At 43.0% G+C, this 27,223-nt stretch overlaps 1 protein-coding gene across 7 annotated transcripts in view; it reads left to right on the forward strand.

Annotated features, from left to right (window-relative positions):
- LOC149353048 (vesicle-associated membrane protein 4-like) overlaps window positions 1-21,206 on the forward strand; it is a 41,509-nt gene extending 20,303 nt beyond the window's left edge. For 5 of the 7 annotated variants that reach the window (XM_089582245.1, XM_089582243.1, XM_089582244.1 and 2 more), the window contains 2 exons: window positions 1,594-1,673; window positions 4,374-5,063. In XM_089582245.1, the coding sequence (XP_089438371.1) occupies window positions 1,594-1,673; window positions 4,374-4,469 (176 nt within the window). In that variant the 3' untranslated portion in view covers window positions 4,470-5,063. Of the gene's footprint in view, window positions 1-1,593; window positions 1,674-4,373; window positions 5,064-6,751; window positions 6,804-13,300 lie in introns of those variants that run through there. The other 2 variants (XM_089582248.1, XM_089582242.1) reach the window with 2 other exon arrangements.
- Window positions 21,207-27,223: the final 6,017 nt, after the last annotated feature.

Consider the following 27,223-nt stretch of genomic DNA (forward strand, 5'->3'; position numbering starts at 1 on the left):
CTGCATGTTGTAGTTCTTTAGTTTTCGTTGTTCAAAGTTGGCCGACATTGCGAAAACGCGACGCACGGAGGTCTAGCCATTGACATCACCATTTGTCGATTAAACAGGAAGCTACTAAGCCTCTAATATGTCTCATTTATATCATTTTTGGTCTTTTTTAGAGTGCCAGTTCTAAATAACTATCCACTGGAGCTGAAAACTGCTATATCCATACCGAGGTTAACATTTAATTTGCAGTAGTTCTTTATGTGCTGTAGTTTTTCCTAAACACTGCACACAAGCAAGCAAGTCGAACAAAAGTATTGTTTTATGCACGTTTTTTTTGCTCACCCTACTCGTACCAACAGCTGTTGCTATTAACAACATACACTGATAAAATGTAAATACATTTATTTTTCTAATGAGCTAAAACTTGCTTTTTTGTCATAAGCGGGAAGACTGCAGCAATCACATAAACATTGTAAAAAATGACCAATGGGTGCGCAGGCATGGGATCCCGGCCTTAACAGATGCAAGTGGCCAATTTCTTCATGTCACTGTGTTGCATTTACGTTGGAAAAGACAACGCAGCACAGAAAAAATGGAGCGAGGCTACAGCTCTTTATATTTGTATATGTGGACAGTTTTCCAGCCTGGCAAGGGCAGTTGTAAGTCGTGGCTGGCCTTGCATGTGGCATGCAATTTGGCAGATTCTGCTTTTTAGACACATTATCAATGCTTTCAGCATTGGCAAATGTTAGGCAGATGGCTTCCTGCATGATGCATTAGTGATTGTTGCAGAAAATGTTCAAGGCTGGCAAAAACTGAATGGTTTACTACAGCTACTGCATAGGATTTATAAATACACATATTTTCAAAGTTCTGTGTGAACTTATAAAATTGTCTTTTCTGGTCTTCTAGCAGTGCCCATATTCTGCCACGTCTGATATTTTCGACACTTATGTCAAGCTAACCACTTGATAACTATAGCAGGTTTACAGAATCGCATCGTGTTCATCTAAAAATGAGCCTACTATACTTTTTAAACAATTGACAGGAAGAAATGTGTAAAAGAATTCTGAAGCTGTCATTGTGGAGTTTTATATCCGTGAAAGTTTGTATTTGTATCTGTTGCAACTATTCCTTTTTGTACATTTAGAGAGGTGCTCTAACGATGGAGAATGTGTGGTGCAACAGTAGCCTATGTGCAGTGCAGGGAGTAAAAGTGTGGACAGTGTTGTAGATAAAGAAATGCACTCAATTTATGCATTGTGCAGCGTAGCAAAATACTCACCACGTAGCTAAGCTACCAGAAAAAATAAAACCTTTAAACCTGTAGTGTAATAATAAAACTAACAAAATGTTTGCTGCTTTCAAGCATATAGGTTTCGAGCACACTCTATATATCAGTTGTGCTTATTTTACTTGGTCAAAAAAGTTAAGTTTGGTAACTGGTGAATTACAAAGCACTTACATGGGTACCTTGGGGAGTAAAGTATTATTCTTATTCCTCAGTGCTGTGCTTGCTCTTTGTTCTGCTTGCAGTAAAGCAAGACAGAGATTGTTGTGCCAAGTGTTGGAATTTGCAGAACTTGCATGCTGTGTGCTTTTCAGATTCCCTCGCCACAAATGCGGATCAGTTTTGGTCAACAGCAAAGAAGATGCAGAGTCGTATGTGGTGGCGCAATATGAGGGTAAGCTGTAGTGCCTGATTATACATACCTGAAAGTTGATGTCTGGAGCAATTGAGCTAGGCTTCGAAGAGAATTGGCTGCAGTGTGCCTTTTTCATTCCCCTGTGGCGCTGCTGTTCAAGAGACATGAGAAACAAAAATGTCCGTAGTGTAGCAGGTGGCGCCGATAATTCATCACATGGAACATGATGTAGAGTGTGGGCAGAAAGAAACAGAATGGAGCAGAGAGCAGCGGAAGACCATGATAAGGGTGCTAACTGACAGCTGCACATTGTGTGGGGCTCAGAGAACATGTGGTACGAATACTGGGGTAAAGAGGGGATGGAGAACTGCACACAAACACAGACAATAATGAGGGAGGGTGGAGTGAAGAGTGTGGTTAATCACACGCAGGCCCAAGTAGAGTTCAGAAGGAGGTGTACACTTGAAAGGCTGTTCAATGGTCTTTTGAGATCTGTGGCTTTATTGGATCTTTTACCACAGGTTCTCCTTAACCTCTTGATTGATCTCTTATGCCAGATTTCATGGCCATTCAGCTGTTTGTTTTAGTGCAAATGCACTGCAAAGTTTTCCTTTTCATGACCTATTTGGGGCCATTTTTGCAGGCAGCCGTGCATTTGTGAGGTTACAAACTATACCTGACTGTTGATGTTTGCTACGCACTGGCCGAACGAGGAATTTCGCCAATAATGTTTGGGATGCCACTTGGCCGAAACCCAGTTTTGGTTTTGGTTTCCTGTTGTCTATTTAAATTTTGCCGTTTTCTTGACAAAATTAGTTGTAACTGAGAGAGGGAGGTCCAGGAAATATCAGCTGAACATGAACTCAGTGTGTCCAAAAATCCTCTGTAGTTGCCCTTAAGCTGCCTCCTAAAGAATACAGGAAGACAGTATTGCCTCAGGGAGTTACTGTGCTAATTCTTCTTGGATTACAATTGCCCTAGTTGGCTCATCAAAGGCCATATGATAAAGCGAAACAAGGCATGGGGCCAAAGTGGGTTGCAGCTTGTTGAGAATGCTGACACTGTTTAACAGCCAGCCTGCTATGTATACAGGCATAACAAAGAAGCAAAAAAGGAACGTGAGTGATGTCCTGTTTGCAAGTGCTTGTGTAAAGTATGGCTGCTTGATGCTGGGTACCACCGTGTTCGAACAATGTCTATGTAGCTACTGTAGGTCTTATTTTATTTGTTTATTTATTCAGGATACTCTCAAGGGCCCTCAAGAAGGTATTACATGAGGGGTAAAATGCAAATACATAATTGGGAATACAAAAGGCAAACTGAAATGGGGATAAACTCCACAAAATAAAATTGCAAGCGTGATGAAAGGAAATAAAAAATAGATATTTCTGAAAGAAAAAAAAAAGCAGAAACAACAAAAAAAGGCATGAAATGTTGCATAAAAAGGGCAAAAATAAAAATGCAAATGAGGACAGCGATCAAAAATGTCAAGAAGAAATAATATGCATCAATGGCTCAGCAATATTAGGGTGCATTACAGGCAGGGCAAGATGGTTTGGAAGAAAAAGAATAAAACGAAAATCCTAGATGGCAATGGATGAATGAAAAAGCCCTTGGAATTTAGATAAATTAGTTTCAGTTGCAACGTGCAAGGGCAAGTGGTTCCAATCTTTGATAGTGCCGGGGAATGAATTATCTCGAAAAATGATAAGTAGGACAGATGATGCGTTTGACTTTGCATGGATGGTCATGGTAGTCGCGGGCTAAAAAAAAATACTTGCAAAGAGGCAGATAATGATGCAACTTATGAAAGAGAGTTAAGCGGGCTATCTTGCAGTGGTTCACTAAGTCTTCAAACTGAGCGCGGTTTTTTTCAGTAGCGTCATACTGGAGTGGCGCGAATAATCAGAAGATGAAACGCACAGCATGGTCTTGCAAGACTGTTTACCGTTTAAAGGAACACTGAGGAGAACCCCGTCCAAGTATTGTCCCCAATAAAAGTTGATTCTCTGGCTTTTTCTGGCTATGTTGACGTCTGTCCAGCAGCAAAAGACTCATTTATCAGCGAGAAAATTGGATTTAAACATCTTCCCACCACTTCATTCATACTCATGACATCCTTACACAACAGGACTAGTTGTCACCGGTTTGAAGTGATAGGTGGTGAGTGTAGCCTATGAGATCTGCACCGAAAAATCGGTGTTGACGCAAGCATTTTACTTGCGAAATTGGCCAGTGATGGCAACACCTGTATTTCATCTTTCGGTCTTTTCTGGTTTATACAAGCCCCATTTTCAGCCACAGTGGTCTCTGTGTTTAGAACATGGTACCTTGTTGGTACAGGCCAACTTGTATTTGCCCTCAGCGTCCCTTTTATAGGGCTGAAACACTGAATGGCAGCACTGAATGCATACGTGTTGGTGCTGGACGATTTCAGATAAACAATGCATTGGATGGCTGGTCATAACCTTAAATTTTTATATGTCATTGCTTGATGACTCGAAACTGCAGTTTTTGTCTAAAGAAAATATATCAAAACAAAACAAATTCTTGATCACAAAGAGATGGGCTCCTGCGCTTATTCACGCTGCTGTTTTTGCCAAATTTGATTGCGAATAACTGGGAAAATATTGCAAGGAGATGCCTGAAAATTTATACAGAAAATCTGACTGCTGTAGAGTGCGCCCAGGTAAATTTTGCCATTTCTCTATTTTGTTCTTTTTTTCTAAAATTGTGCAGACTTGGCGATGGAGTCCTTTTGCTAACTTTGAAGATTTCTGTTCAAGAGAAGAAATAAGCTGTAACTGCAGACATTTAATGCTGCATTCTGCTTAAGCTTGTGTACTAACTAATGCAAAATTCGCTAACTTTTCTTTTTCTTTCACTGATAGAGAAATATTGCACAAACTTCAAGTAAGCACCGAACCACAAGGCTTTTGTATGGCAGTGAAAAACAAAACAAAATTGATGCTTTTTATATTCTGTCCAGATATTGTACTCTCTATAAGTATTCATAAGCATCAAAAGCATGTTGCATAATACTGCTGGTGTAGTAGGTACACACCTCTAAAAAGACCCTTTATTATGCACACTGCTTGGTTGTGAATAACTTGAAATAGCATGTAAGGACATGCCTCAAAATTTTGAGGACATTTAAAGTTACAATGGAGTGCGCACAGTTATTCTTGTTGATTTCGCAGTTTTATTTTTTCTTTCCGAAATTTTGTAAAGTTTGTAAATTTTCTGTTGTATGCAGTTTAGAGGCCTATATCTCATAAATAAACTATAGGCGTAACTAGCATACACTACATTCTGTGTGAACTTATCTAATAAACGATTAAAATTCACTGATATATGTTTTAAGTATAAAGAAATATATTGCTCAGAATTCAAGAGTGCATAGAGTAACAGAGCTTTTGCATGATGATAAAAAAAAATGATTGCTTTTATACTCTGGCCAGGAATACTTCATTAAATAAGCATGCATAACCATTGAAAACGTGTTGATTGCTGAAATTTCTAGCTGCAATCTAGCACAGTGTGTGCATTGTGCTAGCAGGAGCAATTTTTGTTTTTATTTTTATTATTTATTATTTTTTATTTCATTCTTCTGGTCTTATAAGCAATGCAATAAACCTTGAGTTGTTAGTCAGCGCTCTGTGTGTACGTGCCTTCTATTCTCAGTTGTGTCTTTCGCGTGCTGTTTTTGTTGAAATAGCAGGAGGAGTAGCCACGTGCATAATAAGCATGTGGCCATGACTGGTGTGAGGAGCTTTCACCCCTGCCATGAGCATCGCACTATGAGGTGGATGCTTCGCATTACTCATACAAGATACTGAAACCTTCTTGGTTGTCTATGAATGAGCGTTGTCCTACGTTTTGAGCTGCAGAAATATAAATGTCCGTGTACGTGGTATGGCTTTGGACATTTTTTCGACATTCTTGGCTCTAAATAATTAACTGATTAACCCACGTCAACCCCCGAATATCTCTTACGAGATTTTTTGATGCTCCATCCGATGGTACCATTCTTTTTCGCATAATCCTTTTCGTTCAGACGTAATCGTGCGGAGAAGCTCGTGATGACATGAAACCGCAAACAGTTATACAATGCTTACGCATTAATAAAGCTCAGCAATTGACTGGAATGACTGCACGCTCTCTATGGTAATTAGAAATGACCTGTAAAGATTGTCAGGCATGTCCAAGCAAGATTTTTTTTCGGGCATCTCCTTGTATATTTTTCAAATTATTTTCAACCAATGTTGGCAGAAACAGCAGTGCACGTACGCATGGGAATCCACCAGTTCATGGCCAAGAATCTTTTGGGCTTCAAAATATTTTTCTGAACAAAAATAATTGCAGATCCCTTTTCATGTATCAGACAATGGCATATAAAAATATTAGGTAAACTCAAGATGTCGATCAGCCACTCATTTCATGATCTTATCTGGAATCACCCTACTGTTTTGCTTTATTTTGTTGCTACCCTTTCACTCACTTAGTGTTTTAGTGAACAGTGGAAGTGCTTCTTAGTTTCTCCTATTGTGTCACTACGTAGTATTGCTAGCTTCATCTTTCATGTAAGGGTTCTAGTCAACTGCGTGCGAATATGTGCTGGCAGTGTCGTCATTTTATGATTTCCTGGCTGTTGACCTTGGCGGATGTGAGGAATAATGTCAACCAGATATTTTTCCCATCCAGTGTCAATAGGGGCATTATGCATGCACAAATTGGTTGTGCGAAATGTTGATTGCATTTTTGATACCAAACTGCTTGTGTTAATTTTCTTCACTTTCATAAATATCCGCCGATGCGGTGGCTCAGTGGTTATGGCGCTCAGCTGCTGACTTGAAAGATGCAGGTTCGATCCTGGCTGCGGTGGTTGCATTTTGAAGGAGCTGAAATGCTAGAGGCCCGTGTACTGTACGGTGTCAGTGCACATTAAAAAATCCTAGGGGGTCGAAATTTCCCTCATAGCCTGAGTCGCTTTGGGATGTTAAACCTATATAAACCATAAACCAAATCATAAATATCCTAATGTATTGTTGAAACAGTGGACATTCATATTTAGCTTGTGTCAAAATTGCTTGTTTTAATGATTTTCTCGTTTTCAGGTGAAGGTACTTCTGGTTCTAGTCGTTCTGGCTATTTTACTAATCATTTTTGGTGAGTTGTTCAATATTTGATCTAGTAGCATCTTCCAAGAAGTGTAGACTTGTACAACTTCTTGTGCATGGGGGAGTCTCATTTGGATAAAAATACTAATGAATGTCAGTTGTGCGCATGCTATCATAGACACCTGTTACATGCTGTGCCTTAGCATTTTGTATTGCTTTGGAAAATGTGATACAGGCCACCTATTGTGATCATTACCTAAATGTGTTTCTTAGATATATGGCGCTAAAGACATGGAAGAGGCATGCTGCTCTGTTCTGCTGTGAGAAAGAAGTGCGAAACTGGGTGTTAATGTGCATGCAAGGCTTTGCTTGTCACTTGAGAGTGAGTGACAGTTGGGCCTTACATAGTTACAATAAAACCTTATGAAGATGTGCTTCGCAGAATTGAAGAAAAACTAGTGCCAAGTGGCACTACACGCTCACTGAAAACATGTTCAATATATCCACTTACCTGACAAAGGATGATATCTGAGGTATTCCATTAAAGCCACACTCACAAACATTTTTTATGCATGACCACAGAAGTCAGTTACTTTAGTTCGCCATCGAGGCTGCCTCATAGGCACTCAAATTGGATCCCAACTTCTCCATTAGGCTTCGTTTTTGGGCAAACAGGGGCAGCATGTGTAGCTTGCAGTTTGTTTGACTTTAGGGTCTAGGCTGTTTTTAGCTTCCTTGTTGGTACTGGCATCGTCACTTGCATTAAGTGACAGTTCACCTGTGGGAGAGGCAACAATGTCACTATCAGACCAAGCTGAAAATCTCTCAGCTTTACTGTCTGTCGCATGCAAGAGGTGGCAGTTTCTACAGCGCTTTCCCACTGCAAAACTTTTTGCAAAAAGCCCTTCACAGGTGTCATTGTTGGATTATTGGTGAAGATGTAGTCATTGATTTTAATGGTGTTACTAAAGCAAAATGGAAGTTTGCTGTGGTTACACAGACTGCTTTGAAGATGTGGCAATGATATACGATATCTATAGTGAAGGACATATCCATGTGGTTTGGACCATTAGAAGTTGGATTGGTCAGACACAGGTGCTTGTGCATGAGATGGGAGTGGGTAGTGTTCCTGTATGTGCTCCTGCAGGGCACAGAGTTGCGCAAAGGTCGGCCATTATGTTGCAAGCTCTGCGGAAAAGCCACTCCTAGTGTGGCAGGAGCCATGATTAAGGCATTGCCGGCAGTTTTCGATACTTCGCTTGCTTTATCTTAGCCCATAAGTTACCATGGATTAGAAACAACATATTTTCCATTTTTAGATTCACAGCCACTGATGCAAAAGTTCACCGTTCTGTAGAAGACTTGATGTTTACATATACCATAAAAACCTGCGTATAATACGGACCAGCACATAATACGAGGTGTAATTATGAGATTGCAAAAACTGAAAGAAAAGTTTTCACCAACATATAATGCAAGTAAGGAAAGGGAACCAGCTTGAAGATGTTTCGGAAGTTGTGGAAGCCAGACGCTCTTCGATTATCTGTGTACGGCGGCGCGCATGATATAATGCATGTAACGCAGGCGGCAAATATCTGGCAGGTACAGATCTGGGCGCCGCGCTCGCGCCTACTCATATCCTGCGCCATGAGCATGCGCAGCCCAATTCTGGCATACGTGCGGGTGTGCACGCTTTGGAAGTGTCCATAGTTGGAGCTTTAGTGATTGTTGTCGTCGTGTGTACTGTCTTCTGAGCCAGTTGTGCCACCTGGCGATGCGGGCAGGATACTTTTATTTTTCTTTCTTTTAAAGCCCTTGTCTTCTAAGGGGCCATTGTCGGAGATATCTTTCTATAAACGTGTTTGGTACCGTCGAGAGCATTCGGTAGCCTGCATTTCTCGAAATCACAACCGGTGAGCTCCTCGGGAATGCTGGCCTAAGCGTCCGTGATCCAACTGCACAGCGCAGCTGGAGAGGTCCGTGTCCGGCGGCAGTTAATGCAGGCTCTTCCTACCTCATCCAGCTTATGCAGCAGCACTTGACACAGTACTAATACTTTTGGCAGCTACGGTTACTTTTCTTTTAAAAGTTGCCGAGTACTGATTTCATGGTCCCGATACGATGGGAGGTGTGGTAGTCCTGGGCGTCACAAGGTCAAGTCAGCATAGTGAATTGGTGTCGAAATCGAAACTGCCAGCCTACACCATCACGAGATTTTGCCTTCTCTTGCTCAGTGCGTGATGGCGCTCAATAATAATGAAACTGGAACTGCGGATTTTGGCTGAAAATTGTTTGCTTCCGCATATAATACGAGGTGGAAATTTGGCATACTAAAGTTGGGAAAAAAAGCCTTGTATTATATGCAGATTTTTATGGTAAATCATCTGGAAATATTTGGTGATTTGCCCAGCAATTTGCTACATCATGGCATGAACGAGATTTCCATGCATTTAATTAAGTGTTCAGATAAGTTCTGCTCGTAGTAGCCGGCAAATTTCTTCTCCAGCCCAGGTGGAAGGCGTCGGCTGTTACGGTGCGTCTTGGTGCGTTGTCGCCTCCGGTAAATCTCGCACATGCACAGTTGTGCCCTCGGTGCACATCGGTTCATGCAGACATGATTGAGTGGGTGGAGTGCCAGATTCGCACTCAGCTGTACTTCGCGGCCAGCGACATTGCCAGAGAAAAGCAAAGCGGTATTGCTGACAACCTGCGGGCTGACAACACATTCACTGCTGCGAAGCTTGCTTGCACAAACGAAACCTGCAGGTGCAGCGCTGACGGCAATTTTTGCAGCGTTAAGCTCCCACTTCAAGCTGAAGGTGTCCGAAGTTGTCGCAGGCTTCCAGTTTTTCTCAAGATGGAGGAAAGGAAGAATCTGTCAATGACTAGTTGCAGCACTTAACAGGCTTGTGGATGACTGCAATGTTGGACAGACGTTGTGGACCGCATGATAAGAGACCAGGTTGTCTGTGGCATGATTGGTACTGGAATGCAGACACACCTCCTGGAAACTGCAAATTTAACCTTGGAATCTGCCAAACAGTTGGTGACTGCCATTGAAGCTGGAGGAAGGATGCAAACACGTTATGCATGCAAGTAGCGTCAACACACAAGATAGGGACTGCCACTTTCGTGTAACGATCGCCGAGAAGGGATGCGGTTGAGCTGTGGTGCTGCACGCGGTGCTGGGGCAAACACTTGGCGACGCGGTGTTAGCACAGTACTAGTATTTGCTTCAACTGTGAACAGCCAGGGCACCTAACAAGTGTTTGCAGCGACTTGACGGCGAGCCAGAGAAATCAGATGAAACTGCGCAGTGCACCGAATGGACGAGGTTCCCGAGCATCAGCCGGACGACATGGATACTCAGTACATGTGGACAATACAAGCAGTCGGACCCGAGCCTATGCAGGTCTGAGTCTTCATTAATGGTGTACCACTGGTGATGTAATTGGACACCGGCACCAGCATCTCCATCTTAAGTGAGGATAAGTTCAATGTCTTGTTTCCTGGAGCACGGTTGGAGCACTCTGACATCAGGATAATAAGTTATTCAGGGCAGCTACCGGCAGTCGTGGGGAAAAGTCACGGCTGCAGCGAAGTTGGGAACACGTGAGACTACTCTGCCGCTGTTTTTCGTGGAAGGAACATGTCCGCATGTCCGACGCTGTTAGAGAGAGACTGGATGGAAGCATTTGTGATTACCTTTCCAAAATCGCGAGAGCTGAATGCAGTCTGCTCCATTACAAGCCTCGTCAAGGAATTTGGAAACCCTTTCTCGGAGTTGCTTGGTACGTTAAAAGGCATACAGGCAAAGTTTTCACTGAAGGAAGGAGCAAAACTTAAAGTTTTTTAACGCGAGGCAGGTGCCATTTGCACTCTGATATAGAGTAATAAAAGAACAACAACACGTGCAAAAGGAAGAAATCGTACGCCCTGTCCGAATGTCGAAGTATGTCACACCTGTCGTGCCCGTAGTCAAGCAGGACGGCAGCGTATGCCTTTGTGGGGATTTTAAGATCACCATTAATCCAGTCCAAAAAAGTTACCCGATTCCCAGAATTGCAGAACTGTTAGTGAAACTGAGTGGCGGGGTCAAGTTCACTGAGTCAAGCTCACCTACATCGGTTTCTTTACTGAGTTAGTTTCTTCTGACCACTTAATGAACTTGTTCGCGCTTGTTCACTTATTGTTGAACTTATTTGCACTACTTCTGTCGTGGAACACCAATGATGTCTATGTCGTTGTTCGACTTTCACAGGGTTGTGTACTTTGCCGATGAGCCGAACTTCACCTGAGACAACTATTTTTGGCAATTTTTTTTATCCTCCATGTTCATTTCAAAGGGTTTCTTACTGCTGGTGGTTCTGAATGTTTGGCTATTGATGATTTGGAACCCAAGAACAAACTGCATATAATGTTTGAGAATTACCACTCAACTTGAGGAGGTCGGTTTTCGGATGTCGATGGCCGTGTGCGCTGTGATGTCAGTGCGCCTTAAAGAACTCCAGGGGGTCTAAGTTAATCCGGAACACTCCGCTACTTCGTTCCTCATAGCCCATATGTCACTTTGGGGCATTAAACACCGCAAATTACACATTTTTTTTATTTTTTTTTGCATTGACAAAGAGAACTGTTTTTGGAAAGGTCTGTGAAACAAATCTTTTCATACTACACAATTAAAAGAAAGGTGCAGCCTGGTTTAAAAGGTGTGGAAATAATAGTATTGGTGCAAATGTATACAGAGAAATGATAGGCAGGTAGGAATTATAGAATTTCAGTGATCAAGCTTGTAATAACAAATACTATTGAATTAATTTGATGGCTGCAGTGATGCAGTATTGAGCGTTTGATGGCTAAGGCACAGCAGACCTTGACTGAGCACCTGTCAATAGTTATGGTACAGACCAAAAGAGCTACGGATCGAAACATTCGCCTTTGTGGAAACAAATGGAGTGCTGTGCATGTGGGCCTGGATGAAAACAAGAAGTACCATTACATCATCTATAGTCATAACAGAATATTTATGTGGGGGTGTGCAAATAGCGCTTTTTCAAAACTGAATCGAATACGAATGATGTAGTGAAAAACCAAATCAAATATTAATAAAATATTTGTTATTGTTATTCGCCTCTTTTGCGAATGTTCATACGAAAGGAATATTCACACTAATCAACAAAGCGCTAGTGGCAGTGCTGTAAGTTCCGGAATTAAAGCTTTATCTGTCAGTATTTTAACTCTTTGACTGTCGTGTCACAAGCTTAGGGAAGCTACCTTTTATTATACTAATGACAGCAAACAAACTAGCGCTAAATGTCAGTTGATGATAGGGACGATGATTTGTGCCATGTCCTCTGATATCAGGTGTGAAGGCAGGGTTTGCTATGCCTGGATGAACCCTGTCGCATTGCCCAGTCTTGAGGCCCATGTGTATGAGCATTATGAATGTTGGCACCAAAATGGACCGTATCGTGGTGCTGAACCCTTATTCCTACACAGATTGCAGCAGCATGCCATGTGTGTTGGAATGGGCATTGGTTTTGAAATGCTTGTCAAAGTAAACTACAGCTGCCCTATTCGAATTTCGTTGTAATTATTCGAAAAGTTGACAGTTGATTCAATTCATTGCAAATAGTTTTGAAAATGCACTGTTTAGTTCGTTCAGCAAATTGAATATAAGGATATTCGATTTAATTTTCAAAATTTTTGAGTATTCGCACACCCCTTGTATTTTATCACCTGGAAAGAGGAATTTTCCTGTGCTTGTAGTGTAGTTTTCTCATAGGTTTTTGCTCCTCATGAGTTCAGGGGCTGAATACTTTGGGTACAGCATTTTATTGATATGTACCCATAAGTAACTAACTGATTTAAGTGGCTAGTAAGATACATATTTGGGGCTCTTTGTTTTTGAGTTCTCTTTTGAAACTGTGGGGATCAAAAACAGTAACTACTTTTTGAGGTGAAAAATTGGGAACCAGTGTGTTTTATTTGTGTCCTACTGATGGGTTCTGCTTCTTTACATTTGAAACAACTTGGCAAGCAGCATTCATTTTTGTTGTGGGTCATAAACTACCTTATTTTCACAAACATCTACAAATGGCACCGTTGTTCACATTTAACAAAAAACATTTTCCTTTGGTATTCCTCAGAGTTCTTTGCTTTACATATTTATATTGTTTCTACTGAAAGTTTAGTGTTTGTTGGGTATGTTTTAACTATACCAAGCTTATATTTTCTTCTTGGAGAAAGGCCTCGCCAAGTAATTTCCAGTTATCCTAGCAATTACACAAGCAGCAAGGTCATTGTGTCTTGCATAACTGCTCTACTGCTAGAGTGGTTCAGCTTGAATACATGCTGCTGGATTCATATGCTTGAAAGTCATAAGCCTCCACTACAGTTCATCATATTCACTGAACTTCTTAAAATAGCACAGAAAGGCCTTGAGCGTTTTCATGTACATTCTACTGTGCCATGGTGTGTTAGTCTACTGCAGAGTTAGTCATGTATAAAAGTGTATGTTATGTCTTTCTGTTTTCCTTTTTGCAGTGCCGATAATAGTGCGGAACTCTTGAAGCTGCTGGTGCGCACCGTGGTTCAACATTTTCACTCTGAGTGATGCTGTAAATTCATAGCTTAAAACTGTAGTCTCTAACAAGGTATCTGCCTGCTTGTACATGCATTATCTTATTTTTTTACTTACAAGACTTTGTAAATGTTAGCTTTCTAAGACATCCCACATAAGCATATTTCTGGCAACTCTATTTTGGCATCTATTTGTCTGCGTATTTTGCAGCATTGATGTTTTTTAAAATATACAGAGCTCTCTAGTCGAGTTTTGATGCTGAAAAATTTGAAAATTTTCTAATTGCCTTTCTTTAGTTTCGTGCATATGCCAGGGCTGATTTTTTTTTTTATTATAAATATGACACAGAGATAGTTAGTTGACAAGTAAAACCTTAGTAAGTAAAGAAAAAAGTAGAGAACATGTCTGTTATTTCTAGCATGCAATAATTTCTTTGGGATTTTTGATTGAAAGCCTTTGTTTCAGAGGAACCGTTTTGAGTGGTGAATTTATCTAATTTAATAAATTTTTTGTTTCATGATGGATAGCTTTTCTTCATTTTAGGCACAGGAGATTCTTGTGCTTTACTTTAATTTTTTTTTGGCTACCCTAGTTAAACATACAGCTGAGAATAAACTGCTTCGTTCTGAGTAGGCCTTATAGCTTTTTCTTTAAAGTGCAGGAATAGTGGCTTGAGTACTGACAGGTGGTCTTAATGTGTAGTCTTTCATGGGTGATGGCTGCATTGGCTTAGTGCTTACACTCAAAGCCCAATATATTGGAACTTGTGTCGAATACCATTCAAGTTTGAAAAATACCATTTTAACAATTTATCAGGTGTTGAGCAGTGTAGTATAGGGCCAAATGGAAGTATAGGGTACTCACGATGGAATGAATTTGGATACTGCTACCTTCTGTTGAGATCGACTTTTCAAAGCTGCCTGCCCTCCCCATGTTGATAATTTTGGTGCTTTGGCATGTAAATTTAACAACGCTATCATAAACTTAGATGATTCTGTGAACTTTTTGGTGCCATATAGAAGCGCTGAGGCACTTTTTCTGTGGTTGGAAGACACTGGCACATGTATGAGAGTGCTTGTGGATACAGCTAAAAAAAACAGCAAAGGAGAAGAAAGCTTGGCAGTATCTCCAGCAATGTGCCTAGTCATGCAAGCCACTCTAGATTTAAGTTTTATTCTGCTATGACGCAAAAGTAGCTGTCTGTTGATGCTACTTAAAGGCATGTTAGTGTGGAGTAGTGAATAAAAGGTAATAAGATGATCAGTGGCTACTTACTGCCGTATTTTTGTGTTATAGCTCTTAATTGGCATAAGGAAGGCCTTTTTTTTTATGGACTACTCATTTTTATTGCACCAAACCTTGTTGCGCAGACAGGTAAAGTTATGGTGGTGTCATACTTCTTTATTCTTTTGACTTTTTTTTAGACTTTGTCTCAGGCTTCAATTTACAGGGCAGAGTAAATGCTTACAGTGTGTTCTGTATCATGTGAGCTGAAAGTTTAAGAAAAAAACCTGGTACAGCCTGCAGAGGTAAAACTAAAGCAGTATTGTTAAGAACCACCCAGAGCAAGCAAGAATATCATTAATTCACTGTACTTGGATGAATCAATTCAGATTAAGGGCTAGAGGTACACAATTTGAATTGGCAAGCTGCAAAAGTGTCAAGAGAAACCAGATGTGAATTTTTATTGGGATAGCTTTATTGTGCAGATGTCTTTTGTGTTGTGAAGAAATTGTGTAAAAACCAGATGTGTGTGACAAGAGTAGTTTTAAACATCTTCCATCTGGCAATGCTTCCATACTGGCCAGTGATGTCGTGCTCCCATGTTCATGTAGTGCAAATCGTTATTAATGTGTGTGAACTGCACATATCTAGTTCTTTGGGGTTTTGTGGACTGTCTTCAAATGGCGGGCAGATGTTCAGAAAATGTTACTTTTTAATAATTTGTCATTCGAGGTTTCTTTAGTGCACTTCATCTTTTCAGTTGAAACTTTTTGTCTAGTCTGAGCAGTTAAGTAGTAAATTACAGTTATGACTTAATTCAATTAATATGTTGTAAAACAGGCCTGTTTGTTCTAGTTTGATGTCTGTCACCTGTAACCTGTCTTTTGAAACATGTGGCTGATTTTTTCTGTCACAGTCTGCAGATATCACCAAGAAATAGAGGGATACAATACATATTGGCATAACATTGCAGTCTGACTTGAAACGAAGTAGATGAAGGCATAATGTTTTGTGACCAATGGTTAGTTCTGTCAGCAGCATTGCAAAGTAATGAGTATAGAATGAATTATTGAAGGATAACATTGATCTCTTTAAAAAAACTTGTGCTTCAGTTTTGGTTTGCTACAATTTTAAATAATTAAAACAGCAATGCACAGAAGGAAGTACTTCCTTTTACTTTTTCTGGGAAGGCCCATTTAACCTTATAGCATCTGTCGAGTGTAAATGTGCAAAAAGCGGGTTTCCAGCACCACCTTATCATTGGTCAATAAGTGTGGCTCTTGAGTGGAACAGTGTTCAAGTTGTGCTAACAGATGTCGCAGATTCCATGAGGATTCCACATATTCATTGCAGTTCTTAAAGCAAATTGCTTGTAACTGTTATTACAAAATTGCAGGCATCAGTTCTATTTTTTTTTTTACCCTGTACTACCTTCCTGTCGAGGAAACTGCCTCTGGGCTGGACCATAATCAGTTTCTAAAAAAAAAAAAAAAATCATGGTATACATGGTGTTACTTTGTTAAATACTCTCCCAGGTGGTTTTTGGCGGAAAATTTTTTCATGCCGTGGCCGCAATCTTAAGTTCAAGAATTATAGCAGAACATAGTCTCACAAAAAAATTGGAAAAATTAATTTTTCACGCATGACGACATTTTTTTCACGTGTCTAAAAAAAATTGTGCTTCTGTATAGACTCGAAATGAATTTCATTTTTCCCCAAATACGAAACACTGTCATTACGTAATGCGCGTGTCAAGGGGAGTGGGCGCATTGAGGTTCCCTAGTGACACAGGTCCTGTGGTGCCATTTATCAGCATGGCCTGATGGCTCTGGTTGCGTGGGTCACCTTACGTAAACAGCAGTGAAGAAAGCCGAGCGTGCTGTCACTCTCGAAGGAAAGCTTAGGAAAGAAAATCGGCTGATGTGGGACACTCCCCAAGATTCGAGTGCGGCTGTCGGTATCTGTGAGCCGTTCCTGCACGGCATTTCATGCCTAAATCTACTGTCGATGACGAGGTAGTCCATGAAATTTGTTTTTCGCAATCGTGCTCTTGAGCAGGTTGTGCAAACTTAGTGCACCATCACATGTGGGCAGTGGAGTGCTAGTTCTGTGTCTCCTTATTTCCGGTGGCTGCATGCACTGCAGTGAAGAGCGAGTACGATGTATTGCCGGAATAGGGTGCGGTTGCTCAACTTGTAAAATCATTTTCATTCTTAAAACAAAAAAAGCGTTGCAGTTAAACTTCATGAAATAGATGCCACTGAATGGTACCATTCAGCATACTACATTTCATGTTTTTACTTGGACCATCTCGATATGCAATTGATGGCTTGAATATTGCCGCAAAGTTTGCTTTCCAAAGTAGGAATTTTTTTTTACATGCTTTACATTCCTTGCGCTAGCACTTTTATTGGCTTCTTTGAGTTCTTCGGAATGTGAGAAAAAAGTTCAAATGACTTCCGTGAGAACATAAAAATTAATAAAAATTTAAAATATCATGGTTTTGTTCTTCTTTCAGTGCTTCCTATTTTGGGAGAGGTGAAACAAATTTAAGTTATCGTATATAAAAACAGTCTTTTATTCAGATGAAAAAAATTTCAGTCATGCTTCCAAAATTAATTTTTTTAGAAATTTTTGCTAGGCTAGGTTTTGATTTAATTTGCCAACTTGAGATAGCAGCCATGGCTTGGAAAAAATTTGGCCGCCAAGAACAAGCTGGGAGAGTGTTTACCACAGTTGCACCATATACCATGAATTTTTTCTTTTTTTTTAAGAAATCGAAGATGGGTGAGTGCAAAGCCTGGGTCATTTGACGTGGAGTGGCCCATCTCTATGAGCGGGTCCTTTTCTTAATTTAGCTAATTCATGCTTAACTTCAAGCGCTAAAATACTACTGTGGGCAGCCTGGCATAAACAAGAAATATTATGCCTTGAATCGAAAGTGGTCTGTTGTGGCTCTGAAAGCTTGATTCATGTTCCTTGACGGTGCTTTGTCTGCGTAGAAGCCATTTTCTCAGACTACTGGTTTACTTGCCATTCTTGTTACAGTGCATTTTATTTCATGATAGGCAAACCACAAGAAAAGCCCTGCCCTGAATAAGTTGGTTTTGGCTTTTGTGTTGCTGTTCTGATGTTCATGGCTATATACCGGGTGTTTATGGGAAGACAAAGTAATTTTCAAAAAATAAGTTTTATGAGCTAAAATGATCATTCTTTTGCGATCATGGTAATGCCATTGGAAGACGGTATAAAATGAGTGCTAGGTAATTCAATTTATGATAATTAACAAATTTCAATGGACTTTTTATTTATAGTAGTCAGGCATTTGGTTGCAACTGGCAACTTGTAGCAGTCCATCGGTCCATCTGATATCAATTATTAACCCTGGGCGCTATGGCACAAGAAACTTCTGCCGTCCAGACACATGGAAAAGGGGTGCGATGGCCGCTAAGTGTGCATAGTCATGCTCGCCTCTCCCCTTCCTGCCCGGGCGGCGCGTCGCATCCCGCCGTGCTAGGGGAAAAGAGTGTGATGCGTACTCTCCGAGCTATGTGAGCCCGTGGGCGTGGCTGCGGGCACTTTGCAGCTGCCACGCGCCTCTTCTAATGCGTCTGGATAGCCGAAATTCCTTGCGCCTAGAGCCAAGGGCAATTACATTTCTTCACACCTGAAAACTTAGCCGGGGCTCAACTCTGCTTATTAAACCGCTGTGAGACGTGTGAAACCACAGTGACGTAAATGGCGACACCACAAGAGACACCATAGCAACGAGATGGGGCAAATCTCAACTACTTTTTCGGGGATGGCCCGGACGAAATTTTCGAAAATGTCCCGGGTTAAATTTGGAAGTCGCTATTGTGTCGGCCACGCTCAGCTTGGTTGGACATTGATTTTGGTCTAAATCGGCCATGGTCAAAGTTCGGGGGTAGCCCGGACCGAAAGCGGCATCACAGTTGCTATGGCAACGAGCGATGCACAAGCAAGATGTACAACCAAGATGCAAGATGCAGAAGCAAGATTTTTGCTCGGCTGTGACAATCGTAAGAGTGCTTTTGCACTAATAACTGATATTCGATGTGCTGATGGCCCTTTACAATATGTTAATTGAAACCAAATGCCAACTGTTCAACTTAAAGTAATTAGCAGATTTAATTAGTCACCGTCGTAATCAACTTACCTCACATGTATTATGCGGTCTGCCAGTGCTGCAGGCATGATCGTGAAGGAGGTATTATTTTATATTTAAAAGCCTGGTTTTCAGAAATTTTTTGTCTTCATACAAACACTCGGTGTTTAGAATTGTACAACTTACATTTGCTGTATTAACTTTCCTTACAGCAACTTCGCCATTCACATAAGCCTCAACTTCTGTTTTACTTTAAATAACTAAGAAAAAGAAGTGCAGTGTTTGTAATTGGTGGTTGCAAGCCAACAGGTCCAGGTTTGAACTGCTCGTGCTTGCCTTTTTCTGGTCCCGCAAAATGTGCAAATATCTGCCAACATTCTTGCCTTGTGGACGTCATTTTGGGCATTGAGTTATAGTGTGTTTTGGGTGACGTGTTCTCTATCTTTTTTTGTTTTTTTGCACAGTCTGGTGGTCACCGCGCCCCCCCTCCCCCTTCCTCCCCCAACACTTCTTTTTTTAATTCATATGAGTTGTGCAGGGTTCCTGATAACCATTTTTCTGCCAGCAGTACATGGCGCAATGCTTTTTTGTGGCATTTTCCATAAGGAAGCTTGCGTGACTGGCTTTTGCGAAGCAGGAAGAGACCGCCGATTTTCGCTGTGCCGTTTGGTGAGCGTCGAGACTTGTCCACTCGTGTGCTGCCTGATCGCGCTGTCGTACCCTTTTCCGCTTTGCTACGATCATTCTTGAGGCTTCGTAATCCGCAAGTACGAAGGTTTTGTAAAAAAAAGTCGGTCACTCCACCCAAGTTGTATGTCGAGATTAACTGCATGACTTCGGCTGCTTGTGCGACAGACTGTACAGCAAAAAAATGTCCAGGGCATAGACCTGCTTCATGTTCGTAAACAAAAGTGGGGTGTTTCTCTGGCATGCTGCTGCGGTAGGCCAAAACTGCTACGGTAGTCTTCAGGTGGGCGTGTGTTTAACACGTTCACTGCCTTATGCGTCACCGATGGGTCACGTCATTTATTCAGCTTTGCGGCCACGAATACTGGGTCATATGATAAAGCTGTGGGACAGCTGAGGTTTTTCTCAGAGCCCGCGCAAAGCACACATGCCAGGTTGCTGTTGCCACTTGTTGGTGGTTTAAGGAAGCTGGCGTCGCCAGTAGCTTATTGGTGGGCCACGTCGCACCCAAAAAAATTTAATCGGTGGACCATGATGCTCAGGGATTGGGCTCCGAAAATTGCTGCCGCAGTGAACGTTGAATAAAAGATGTAAGAATGGTGCATAAACGGGCTACAATGGACAAGAAGCGCCTTGTTTGGCCTACTGACGCTAGCGTTGCCATACATTGTGATGTGTCTTGGAGGTGGCTTGTGCTTTCTTCAGAGAGAATTGGCACGTTTCGCACTGCTTAAGAACTGCGATAAAAGTAGCTGAGGCATTTAGCATAGTATGAGGTGTGATGCATGTAGTCGTAACCTGGAACTTGCAGACATTCTAGAGGTTACAGCTGATGGAAGGTAAGATGCGACACCGCTCTGGTATGTGCTTTGCAACATTTGTCAATAGTATACGTTGTGACGCTGCAGGTGTAAATGTGCGCACGTAGTTTTGGAGAAGCTCCCTTTGAGGCTGTTCCCATGTCAAAAGACACGCATCGGTTGCAAGCGCTTATACCGCCCCACCTTCCCTGATGCTCACTGAACACTCTAAAATGAGAACAACCAAAGAAATGTTTCCATCACAAGCACTGTCTCTGTGGAACTCGGGGCTGCTTTTGCCCACCTCGGTACTCCTGCGTTACTCAATTGCAGTACGCCTTGGCGCACATCTGTTGGATGTGATCTGCTGGCATGTGTATTGATACATGCTTATCTGTATGCGTACATGTCTAGTGCACTGATATCTCATTGTATTCTGATCGTGAACTCGCCGCCAATGACAAAATTCGAACTTGCTCGCCGTCAGTGTCAACTGTGCCTTTACACTGTCATGCGGCACAAACGACATCTATACTCCAGCTCGCAGTTTTTGGCACTTTGTAGCTTTTGCCAAGTCTTATGCAGGTCTGGTTAGCGTCCGCATTCAATGCCCACAGCGGCGCAGATGTGTATTGGGTGTTAACATGGGAACTCCGAGGACTCGTCGACCAGTTCTTGCCTTCCTTCTTGTGAAGTTGGAATGAGAAAACATGGTCCGGAATGTTGGTGCTCGCCGAAGAACACCCGAATAGTGTAGCGGCCTGCCTGTTTCTTTTTTTCGAGTCACTCATTGGGACCTAAAGTACTGTGGGCTACCAGCCGTCAAGCGGTATTCTTTCGGCGAGGCGAATGATTTTGATTTGCCTCCATGACATTTCTTTGTACGTCCGATTTGGTGCTGGTGTCGTCTTTATGCTCTATTTGCTTCTATTTGCTTGTGCCAACTGGTCGCATTGTTGCAAGTAGTGCGGTAGCAACGTACGCCGGCTGAAATTTGTTAGTGTTACCTGCATTAAAGAGCTTTTGCGATCATTTGGTCTGTGGGCTCTCTCCATTCTTATCACCGTTGAAGTCTGTCACCTTTGGGCCTGTGCGGCCAGCCTAAAGAACGCAGGGCCGAAATCCTGGGGGGGGGGGGGGGGGTAGTTGAGGATTTTTCCATAGAAAAACCACATTGGGCTAGTTCCTTGGAATAAAGTACAAGACGTCCACTGTGCAAATAAGACCTTCGAAACACCTACTGCAACAGTTGCCCATAATCCGTCCCTCATAGAATGCCAGCTGAGCCAAAGGTCCTTACATTTCGTATCTGCGCTCTTCACCGGGAAGATGTGGGTAAGCTACAAGGCCTATGCAGTTGGTGCCTTGGTGACTGCATCCATCACGCTAGCAGGCGCTATAATGTTGGTGATCCTAGTGGTCCACGTAATCGTCATGCGGCAGGAATGTTGAGAGCGCTAGTGCTACACAGGACACCGCGCTCGAATAGATGCGATTCCAGCAGCGCTTTTGCGACAACTTGTGCGTCAAGCAGCGCGTGGTTAGCCAGGAAGCGCTGGTTTCACACGCTTGAGTATCTTGCCTGTAGCGCGCTACCTCGTACCCCATCACTACCAATGATTGCATTCTGCTTTTCCGAGTGCATGAAAAAAATTGGACCCGACACATAGCGCTACCTGATGATATGGAAAAATTAAGTGTAACGGAAAAGAAACTGCGCACGACAAGTCGTTCTGCATTCACCTAATCGCACCACATTTCTATTTCTTTTTCCAGCTTCTGTAGATATTGCATTGATGTATCGGCTCGGTCTGTAGTGCCTATAGTACCGGTCTATAGTGCCGGCATGGAACGGGCAGAAATTCCCGCGCCGACGCTACCAGCCAGGCTCGGAGCCTACAAGACAAAAGTGCTTGTCACAGCATGGTCCTCGCGTACCTGGCCAAGGTCGGCTCGTCGGCTGCCGAGCCCAACCTTAGGTATCGGCACTGACCTAACACTGGCCACAAGTAGGCCACCAACGTATACTGCCAACATGAATGACCAGGCTGCAATGGCGCTCAGGGGGTGGTTGAAAAGCGTTTTAGCTGAGCCAGATTTTCCACATCTGCAGACTGTCAAATGCGTGGTCTTTCACAGCGCCAACTGTTGGGGCCTTAAACCGTGAGGTCTCGAAAATGGAAAAACAGTAGCGCCGCAAAACACACACACACACAAACAGCTCAAGAACGACGTAGGACAAGCGCTTGAGCGCTTGTCCTACGTCGTTCTTGAGCTGTGTGTGTGTGTTTTTCGGCGGCACTGTTTTTCCATTTTCGAGTACAGTGAACCATCTAGCCCATATAGAAGTTCTTCTAAACTATACGCGAGGTCTCGGCGATGCCCGCGTCACGCGCACCTGCGAGGAGAGGCGCGCATACCTGCGCCGTAAGCGCACGTGCACCTTCGGGACGTTAGAATCCTACATACCACATCTTACGATCCTGCTAATTAGAGCCAGTGGCGCTTACCAGTGGCGCTTACCAGTTGAGCGAAGATGTTTCCGTCGATCATGGACCTGCGACGGCAGTAACAGTAAGTACAGTGACGCTCATAAAATTGAGGCTTTTATTGGAAAACACTACCATATCTTCGCTCTCCTTTTCCCCGAGGCAAAGTCAGTAATAGCTGGACCAACATTGAAGTGGCAGGCCAGAGTGACGAAATCACGAGCGTTCAACCGGCCGCCTCCAGTGTCCAGCAGCTGCGCTGAGATCTCAGTTGCACGATGAATACAGAGGAAACTTCTGTGCTGGACTCAGCACCATAAATGCTCCTAGTTTCGCATGACCTGCAGACTTGCAAATTCTGCTCTTTCATTGCCACGAAAAAATGGGCGAATTTGGGTGTAAGGAGTTTTTTTTTATGACAATCGCCGAACGCACCGCACATTGCAATAACTTTTGATTGAAAAAAAAAACGCCAGTTTTATGTGCAATGCTATTCGATAATTTCTGGGTTATATATGCTCTTAACACAAAAAATACAAGCAAAATAAAAAGCCAGAAATTTATTGCTAAAAAAAATGAAATATACAAAACGTTGTCCATGTTACCTACCATTCTTGCGGCACTTTTCGCGTGAGGAAATGAAGTGGAGGTGTTGCACATTTCACTTGTTCTGAGTTCTGTTCTTGTTTTTTTTTATAGCAGCACTTGCAGTTCCTACTTTTTTCCCATTTTTTTTTTCCAGTTGGTAGTAATCAAAAATAGAAACATTGAAAAAGCCCTAAAAGGGGACATGGCCTTCCTTGACATCATCATAATGAAAAATATGCTGGCGCATTTGGTAAAATATTTTGGCAGTATGTTTCGAAGATCCCAAAGCAAATAAAACCAGTCATCATTTACAAATAAAGCGCACTACATGAAATACAACGTGAACGGTAAAACGAAACACGTGCAAGCACGCGCTGATGTCCTGGGCCTCTGAGACAAAATCTCGCAATCGAAACTGAAATCCGACCGTTCCACGTGGCTGTCTAACTCATCACTACGGCCCTAAAAAAAAAAGAGCATAAAAACCGACACAAGTGCTGAGTGCAGCCTTTCGCCTTTGAGAAGCGCGCGGCGAAACGGACGCCATGATCGGTGACCGGCGGACCACGCCCGATCAAAGTCTAAATTGTCATGTCGCTTTCTCGTTTTAGAAAATGAAAAAAAAAAAAAAACTGAAAACAAATGGTGTCATAGAAGCAAACTAGATGGCGCAGCTTGTCCAGAAGCGCCATCGGAAGGTTCAAAACGGTCATGTATAACCGATGACGTGTGGCGCGGTAGAGGTGTCTTTCTTGAATTGGGTTGTAATTTCGTTGTAGGATGCCACTCGCTCCTTGGCCGACCTGAGCTTGGGGTAGCGCACCTCCCGGTCCATCTTCCCAGAACTCCATAGATCTCTAAGTAAAACACAAATCAGTTGGCGGCAGCTCCAAACAGACACTGTCTTTAATCCGTACCTGTACTCCATATGGTTCCCATAGCAAATCAGCCCCGTCTGTTCTCTCTGCGGGCACCAAAAGGCAGACACACCACACATCCTGTGCTCATGTAATCAAGACAAGCCATCGAAGAGTCTGCAGCTCTATACCCAATCGCAGTGGGAGGCCGGGAGGCTCAACTCCGGGTCACGGAGCTGGCCGAAGAGGTTGCCGAGCGACACCGCCGGTCAGCCATCTGACGTACGACCTAGAAGCGGAGCCCACCGCGGGGAGGGGAACACCATCCCAATCCACGCCTAAGACCTGTTTTTTAATAAACCTGACCTGCTCCTCCTATGGCGCGGTAAGGAAACAGTTAAGCCTCGACGGGTGTCGCGTTCCTTTTGCTCATCTGTCTTCCTCTCCGGTACTAGTGCCACAGATATCGAATTATCTGACTGCAGTCGTGTCTTAGAGCCCAAAAGTCTCATTTGGTAAGGGTTTCCACCTTAAAGCAACATCGAGATTTGCTCTGGCTGCCTACATTGGAACAAGTTTAATTCGACTTTGCGTTGCGACGCGAGGGAAGAACCTGCAGCTGGTAACCGCAAGGCATTGGGTCAACAGTAGTGGTCAACAGTTGTGGCCAAATTCCAGCCGGCACGGTAAGCAGCCAAGCACATGGCTACTTTTGCATGTTCTCGTCTGGTTGAAAAAAGTCATCCACCTCCGGACCAACTCTGTGTAGGTGTGCACGAAGTCTTTGTAGTGCGTGCATGTAGCGTTGCGAGATAAAAGCTTCGTGACGTTACTAAAGTTCATCCAGCACGACACCACCACAGCCCTGTAACGTGGTGACCGTCACTTTCCTAACTGATGGCTGTGCCTTGGGACGAGGGTAGCTCGAATGTCTGTACTTTATGGACTGCCGTTTAGTCGCTGGGTCGTATTGGTGAGCCCATGGCCTACCTTCAGTTACTATACGGCGTAGAAAGTCTCCTTGCTCTGCTTCGTAACCAGCCAAGTTTTGATACCACATGCGTTAACATGTGCCCATTCCATCAATTCCTAAAACAGCACAGGAAGCAAAACATCGAACACGACTCGTACGTACGTTGAAATAGTTCCCCTGAAATTTACTAAGTACCTGTGTTTGGAACTGAACATGCCAGCTAACGTTTTTTTTTTTCGGTTTTAATAAGTGAAGTGTTGCTTGTCAACAAAGACAGCCACTCGTTCCTTGATAGTTCTTAAGTGGCAATTAGCTGCCTGTGCTTGCTATGTGAGGCTTCAGACGTGCGCCGCCGGAAATCATATTCGAAGCCCTGCATACAAAGCTTCGGAGTTAAGACGTCGAAACCGGAGGTAATAAATCAACCAAGATGGCTAATACTGCCATTCGTAGCCTATGTTAATTGAAAAACGAATTATACTAGAAAAGGCAGCAGGTTTTTGTGTATTTGGCGCGTGAGGCAAAACGGTAGAAAAAAATGCTATATTGGCGAAATGTCAGTGCGATTTCAATTTCGTTAGTGGGGTGAAGGAAAATGAGAGCCTGTAGAGCGGAAATACATCATATGCTGATACATATACATATGGTAGAGGATTAGCTCTTGTCACTGCTGATTTTATGCTCTGCGCACTGACTGCAAAATGCGCCTGCGTGATGTAATGAGTGTACAGCTGCAGATTCACGTTTGCTGGCCGCGACAACGCCGGTGTCACTTCAAGCAACCCTAAAAGAGCTTACGTATGCTTTGTCTCCTGTAAAGGACTGACCGCGATGGCAAAACTGCTGCTGAGGAGAAGCGACTGCGTCACTTTCATGACACTGATGAAGTCGCAGTGCTATCATTTCTGTCGCTTTTCCTTGGTTCCGTTCCTGCGTTCTTCAAGGCCAAGCATCTATTCTGCTGTAAAAGGTGCACCACCACACTAAAAAAGCTGCAGAGGTAAAGCTACCGTGTTACTTTAGTGCCATTCGTGGACTCCCGGCGCTTTTATTTCACTCATTTTTTCTTGATTCTGTTCCTGCGCTAATTCAGTGCGCGAACATTTTTTTTATTCTGTAAAGGGTGCACCACCACAGTAGAATATCTGCTGAGGTGAAGCTACCGCGCTACGTTAATGACATTTATGAACTCCCGGCGTTTTTATTTCACTCGTTTTTCCTTGATTCTATTCCTGCGCTGTTTTTACGCGCAAGAATGGTTTCTCCTGTGAGGTGTGACCACCACAGTAATATAGCTACTGAGGTGAAGCTACCGAGCTACGTTCTTTGCATTTATGAACTCCCGGCGTTTTATTTCACTCGTTTTTCCTTGGTTCTGTTCCTACGCTGTTTCTAAGCGCGAGCATATTTTCTCCTGTACTAGGTGCACCACCATACCAAAACAAATGCTGAGGTGAAGCTACCGCGTTACGTTCGTGGCATTTATGGTCTCCCGGCGCTTTTATTTCACTCGTTTTTCCTTGGTTCTGTTCCTGCGCTGTTTATATGCGCAAGCATGTTTTCTCCTGTAAAGGATGCACCACTACAGTAGAACAGCTACTGAGGTGAAGCTACCGCGCTATGGTCTTGGCATTTACGGACTCTCGGCGTTTTTCGCTCGTTTTGCTTGGTTCTTTTCCTGCGCTGTTTCTATGCCGAAGAATGTTTTCGCCTTTATAGAATGCACCACCACAGTAAAAATGTGCTGAGGTGAAGCTGCCGCGCTACGTTCTTGGCATTTATGAACTCCTGGCGCTTTTTTAGAGCGCAGCTCTTTGGCGCCCGTTTCTGCGTTTCGCGGCGCCACCGTTGTCCGTCGCCGTCGCCGTTGTCCATTGTATCAGCAGTGGACACTTCAATCGCGCTTTAATATTCGAAATCAATGGAGCGGGAGCTTGGAAAACAGAGGGCAAAATGGGTAAATTGGTTTTTGAGGAAAGGAAATGGCGCACTATCTGTCTCATAAACCTCGGTGGACACCTGGACCAGAGGAAAGGCGCATAACTTCCATCTTGGAACAATGGACACCTCAATCGTGCTTTAAGCTACGTGGCGGTAGTGACAGATTTGCTCTGCATCATTGCCAACGTTGTGCCAGAAACG

This window comes from Amblyomma mixtum, chromosome 3 (genome assembly GCF_055824585.1).
Source record: "Amblyomma mixtum isolate Tamu chromosome 3, ASM5582458v1, whole genome shotgun sequence".
Taxonomy (NCBI): Eukaryota; Metazoa; Arthropoda; class Arachnida; order Ixodida; family Ixodidae; genus Amblyomma; species Amblyomma mixtum.